The following is a 5,824-nucleotide window of genomic DNA, read 5'->3' as shown; positions in this document are numbered from 1 at the left end:
AGTACATACATATTATATACATTTATGTACATATATGTACTCTGAAATACTAATTATACTTCATTAGGTATGTCAAATTTAGTAAATTAAACAACAATAGAGAGCTTACGTTTTATTATAAAATTAACGTCATTAATGCTATTGGGAAAGTGCACGACATTAGCGCCATCTGCCAACGGAACTTTATGGGGCATATGTCAAAAAATATAACAACAGCTTTCTTATTTTTATTGATTAAAGTAAATAAAATATAATTTAAAAGACAATAAGTGGTACGTTGAATTGAATTTGATAAAAACTGTTTATGGAGAAATGGATGTCATTATAAAAACTGGTTTTGAGTGTGTAAAACACACAATATGTTTCCAACCCCAAACTCAGCTAAAAGGAAAAAAATTGGTGCTAGCAGAGCATGTGAGGAATGTAGAAGAGCTGAGAACTAATGGCAATAGTTATTTAATATGAGCCCCCATCATTCGTCAAACATCGGTGACCTCGACACCCTATAAAACAAGTTTAAACGTAAGTAATCTCCTAACCTAAAAATATGACTAAAGATTTAGATAAAGTTATATAAAAAAATAATATTCATTGCATTTATTACAGATCGATCATGCTAGGGTTATCACAGGAGTAAAATGCAGCTGCGTTTATAACCAGAGCGGCAAGTGCAAACATGTTGCTGCTTTAATATGTTACATTAACAACAAAGTTAGATTCAAAAACGAGCATCGAACAACAATGGGGAGAACCCAGTATTCGTTAATTTGTACCTTGTAATAATAAGTACTTGTATTGATTTCCAGAAACGATCCTTTCCTGGAAAATATATCTCCAATTTATGCTAACTTCTTATGTTTGGATGTGTTACAGTAATGATACTGATAAGAAAGTGTTAATTTAATATATAATGATAATAATATAAGTTTTTAAACTTTGTAATATAAGTGCAGAACTTTATAAAATAAAAAACAGTTATGTTCTTCAAAAGTTTAATTTTATTTACCTCTTACAACAGTATTACTCTTGGAAAAGATTGGAGGCTGTAAATTAACTAAAACACAACAGATATGTACAATATCATCAATACTATTTGTTATGTATTAAAACCAAGGGTACAAGAAAGATTAATTTTATAAACAACTATGTAGGTAGTTTGGTATTTCTATTAATAAATCAGTTTTGCTTCAAACCTCAATGTGGTTGTTTACTTTATTGGCGACTTGGAAAATTAATTGTAATTGTGTGGACAATGGCATCTAATATTGCAAATATTGTGTTTCCTGGACAGTTTAATCCTAAAAGTGACAAGTGGCGTGATTATAAAGAACAGTTATTGTGTGCTTTGGACGCGGCAGGTTATGACGAAAAGAATTGTGACAAAGCTCGTTCTTTGTTCCTTTCTCAGTGTGGAAAAGACACTTATGCATTAATTGCGTCATTGTTAGTGCCCAATAGACCAACTAGTGTGACTTTTACGGAAATTTTACGTGTTTTGGACCAATTTTATGAACCGGAAATTAACGAAATTTTGCAAGCGGGAAAATTCCACAAACGTGTACAATTACAAAGTGAAAGCGTGCAGGACTATGTAGCAGCGATAAGCCTACTTGCCGCCAGCTGCAATTTTGTTGACTTAAAACGTCAGTTGAGGGACAGATTAGTGCTCGGTATACGTGATGATCGCCTGAGAAGAGATTTACTTAAGACGAAGCAAATTACGTATGAGATTGCCTTACAGACGTGTCTTAATTACCAGGCGACATTTCCTGATTTATACCCGGAGAACAGTACTGAAATGAAGCAAACTCCGTCCAATGTTTCCGAACCTATGGAGATTGGTAGAATAAAGTCCAACGAGTGTGTGCATTGTGCCCGTATACACAAGGCTGGAGAACGATGCCCCTTCACCAAAGCGAAATGCTTTTATTGCAAGCGCTTTGGACACATATCGCCTGCTTGTGATAAGAAAGCAAGGAAGGTGCATCAAGTTAAGGAGGAAGGTGTAAGCGATAAGACTTGGGAACCGTCAGAGAATATGAATGGTGTCTACAATTGCACAGAAAATTATCAGCCACAAATAACAGCTGAGCTGACCATCAATGGGGCGCATCTGAAAATGGAGATTGACTCTGGCGCCTCTAGGACGATTATATCAGAAGATACCTATAAGACACTATGGTCTACACCTCCACCGCTGCATTCTACCAATGTGAAGTTGGTTACTTGGACTCGGGAACCCCTGAATGTTATTGGGGTAGCAAACGTACGGGCGACATTAGGCAACAAGGAAGCCCAATGCGAATTGATGGTGGTTTCTGGACGAGGCCCCAGCTTGCTAGGGAGAAATTGGTTCGAGCCCCTGGGTGTGTACGTTGCGGGATTATGTTGGTCCAATGAACAGATAGAACCTTTTAAACAAGAGTTTCCAGAATTATTTAAGGAGGGCTTAGGACGATACAATGGCCCTGAAGTTTCATTGAAACTGCGTTCTGATGCTGTACCAAAATTTTTGAGAGCCCGGCCAGTCCCATTTCCACTTAAACAGCAAGTTACGGACGAGTTGAATAAGATGGTCAAAGATGAAATTATAACACCGGTCAAGTACTCAAAATGGGCCACTCCATTAAGGATTGTAAAAAAGGAGGATGGCTCACTTCGCATCTGTGGTGACTACCGGTCTACAGTGAATGCTGCCATAGATAGCGACAGCTATCCGTTACCAACCTCATCAGAAGCTTTTGTCAAACTCAGTGTTGGAAAACTGTTCAGCAAGTTGGACCTGAAACAAGCCTATACTCAATTAAAGGTTGATGATCAGACAGCAGAGCTACTAACACTAAATACACCTATTGGACTTATGAAAATGAATCGCCTGGCGTTCGGTGTCAGCGCGGCACCTGGAATATTTCAGCGGGTGATGTCTTCGGAGCTCGCAGGCATGGATGGCGTTGCTTGTCTGTTGGACGACGTGGCTGTCACAGGAACCACAGCGGATCAGCACAATAAAAGACTTCGTGATGTGCTAAGCGTATTAAATAGGATGGGTTTTCGTCTGAATCTGCAAAAATGTGTGTTTGCGGCTGACAGTATTAGTTTCCTGGGACATAAGATTGATGCCGAAGGTTTACATCCGTGCCCTGAAAAATTAAAGGAAATTAAAGATAAACCGGCTCCGACAAATAAGGAGTCACTTCGTGCGTTTTTGGGATGATACAATTTTTATGATAAATTTTTACCAGATAAAGCCACCATCTTAGAGCCATTATACCGGTTACTGGAGACCAAGACTCCGTGGTCATGGGGACAAGCAGAAGAGACTGCCTTTAAGAAGGCGAAAGATCTTATTGCCTCGGATTTAACATTGGTCGGATATGAATTAACTCGTGAATTGATTCTTATTTGTGATTCATCAGAATATGGATTAGGAGCTATCATTGCTCATATAATGGACGATGGAACAGAGCGACCAGTGATGATGGCATCTCGAACTTTGCAGCCACATGAGAGACGATATGGCCAAATCGACAAGGAGGCTTTGGCTATTATGTTTGGTCTGTCTAAGTTCCATGAATATTTAGCTGGGCGAAAATTTTGTATCGTAACTGATCATAAACCCTTAGTGGGGTTATTCAACCCAACAAAACAAATTCCTGACCAAATTTCACCGAGGATGTTGAGATGGTCATTGAAACTCGGGTGTTATGACTATACCATTAAGTACAGACCTGGCAAAGCTATAGGAAATGCTGATGCTCTTAGTCGTTGGAATGCTCCAAACACATCTGCTATAAAGGACGATTGCATAAGAGACGTCTTGTTATTAGAAGAGCGTCCAATCGGCTGGGATTTGGATGCAAGGAAAATTTCCAAAGAGACTGCGAAGGACTCGTTGCTGCAAAAAGTAGTATTTTTTGTCCTCCATGGTTGGCCCCGCGCTAATGTAGATCCCAATTTACAACCATTTTGGAATCGCAGAGAGGCCCTTTCACTCAGTAAAGATTGTTTACTGTGGAGTAATAGGGTCATTATACCGAAGACACTCCAACGAGAAGTCTTGGAATTATTACATACTCCGCATGCGGGTATCGTGCAAACGAAAGCATTTGCTAGAGGGTATGTGTGGTGGGTTGACATGGATCGAGAGATAGAAAGAATAGTGGCAGAGTGTGAGCAATGTCAGGCCGTAAGAAACAATCCTCCTGGAGATCCACAGGTATGGATCCCTACAGAAAAGCCCTGGAGCAGAGTACATGTGGATTTCGCAGGCCCGTTTCAAGGAAAAACTTTTTTGGTCCTAATAGATAGCCACAGCAAATGGTTGGAGGCTGAAATTATTTCATCTATGAGCAGTGGAACTGTCATTACAATTTTGAGAAAAATATTTGCATCACAAGGATTACCGGATGTGTTGGTGTCTGATAATGGACGGGCTTTTAGTTCAGAGGAGTTTAATATATTTCTTAAGAAAAACTCAATAAAACATCTGTATTCGCCCCCATACCACCCGGCGACTAATGATCAAATCGAAAGAGCCATCCAAACCCTTAAGAACAAGCTGAGGAAAATGGGTGATGTCGATATGCCGTGGTCAGAAAAACTACCAAAAGCGTTGTATTACTTGCGTACGACACCTAACTGTAGTACAAATAAAACTCCAGCAGAGATTTTAAATGGACGTAGATATAAAACGGCTGTTTCTGCTCTTCACCCTGATAATACTCAAAGCATGGCTGATTTACAACTGGAAAATGCAGCACAAACACCACCTAGAAGGATTTTTACTGTGAACCAACCGGTTTTGATAAGAGCTTATGGTCCAGGAGAAAAATGGCTTAAAGGCATTATAGATGTGGTTGAAGGTCCTTGTTAATATAAGATAAGGACGGAGGATGGTCAATGAGGATCATTTCGATTTTTAGCTGTGAATGCAGATTTATAGGGCTAAGAAATCCTTAATACACAGTCCAAAAATTTTTGTTCTACGACAAAAATTGACGAAGTTATGGCCAAATTACTAAAAAAGTTCACTGACCGCCCGGCGCGGGGACGATGACGTCATTATATCCGATCCGAACGCTGCCGGCGTACTGCGTGGATAGAAAATATTTTTTTTTAGCCAAACTATCAGTTTTAGAGAAAAACTTGTAATGACATTTATTCATCAGAATAAAGTAAGCTATCGATAGGTAATTTTTAAAAATAGAAATTGTGAAAAATAACGCAAAAAATCCATACGCTCATACGGTTCAATGGAACGCAGAGACGCGATTGGGGTCTCCGCGGTGGTATATTTGGCGATTTATTCAAATAAAGTGTTCATAAATGTTGTTAGAATCATATTATTATCTTCTTCCAAGTAAAATATAAAAATGTATAAGTATTAATTTATTTACTTCTAACAATAAGGTATAGCTGAGGCAGATACACTCTGCCTAGGCTCTAAGACATTGCTATGAAGATCATTTCGATGTACACGCAATACCTACCTGTTATTTAGTACCTATCTATCTATTCGCCGTTCCCATGGGCGGGCCAGCTGCTGCAGGAACGGACAGCTGCTCCCTCCTGGAAATCTATTTAATCTTAGCCTAGAAGCTGGGTATGACTCCCCCTCGGCCAGAAGCTAAGTATTACATACCCCCCCCCCCAGGCCAGAAGCTGGGTAAGGCTAGCCCCTCCCCCCAGCCCATAGAAACTGGTTATGACTTGACCCCTCCCCCCAGGCCAGAAGCTGGGTAAGGCTAGTCCCTTCCCCCAGTCCATAAGCATAAGCTAGGTATGACTCCCCCTCGGCCAGAAGCTGGGTATGACTTACCCCCCC

At 39.9% G+C, this 5,824-nt stretch overlaps 1 protein-coding gene across 1 annotated transcript; it reads left to right on the top strand.

Moving 5' to 3' along the window:
* The first annotated feature begins 1,798 nt into the window (after positions 1 to 1,798).
* Positions 1,799 to 4,873, top strand: LOC135078315 (uncharacterized protein K02A2.6-like). Its single transcript, XM_063972914.1, has 2 exons — positions 1,799 to 3,197; positions 3,243 to 4,873. The coding sequence occupies exons 1-2, from the start codon at positions 1,799 to 1,801 to the stop codon at positions 4,871 to 4,873; spliced, it is 3,030 nt and encodes a 1,009-aa protein (XP_063828984.1).
* The last annotated feature ends 951 nt before the right edge of the window (positions 4,874 to 5,824 follow it).

This window comes from Ostrinia nubilalis, chromosome 14 (genome assembly GCF_963855985.1).
Source record: "Ostrinia nubilalis chromosome 14, ilOstNubi1.1, whole genome shotgun sequence".
Lineage (NCBI taxonomy): Eukaryota > Metazoa > Arthropoda > Insecta > Lepidoptera > Crambidae > Ostrinia > Ostrinia nubilalis.
This window is presented reverse-complemented; position numbering and strand designations above follow the sequence as displayed.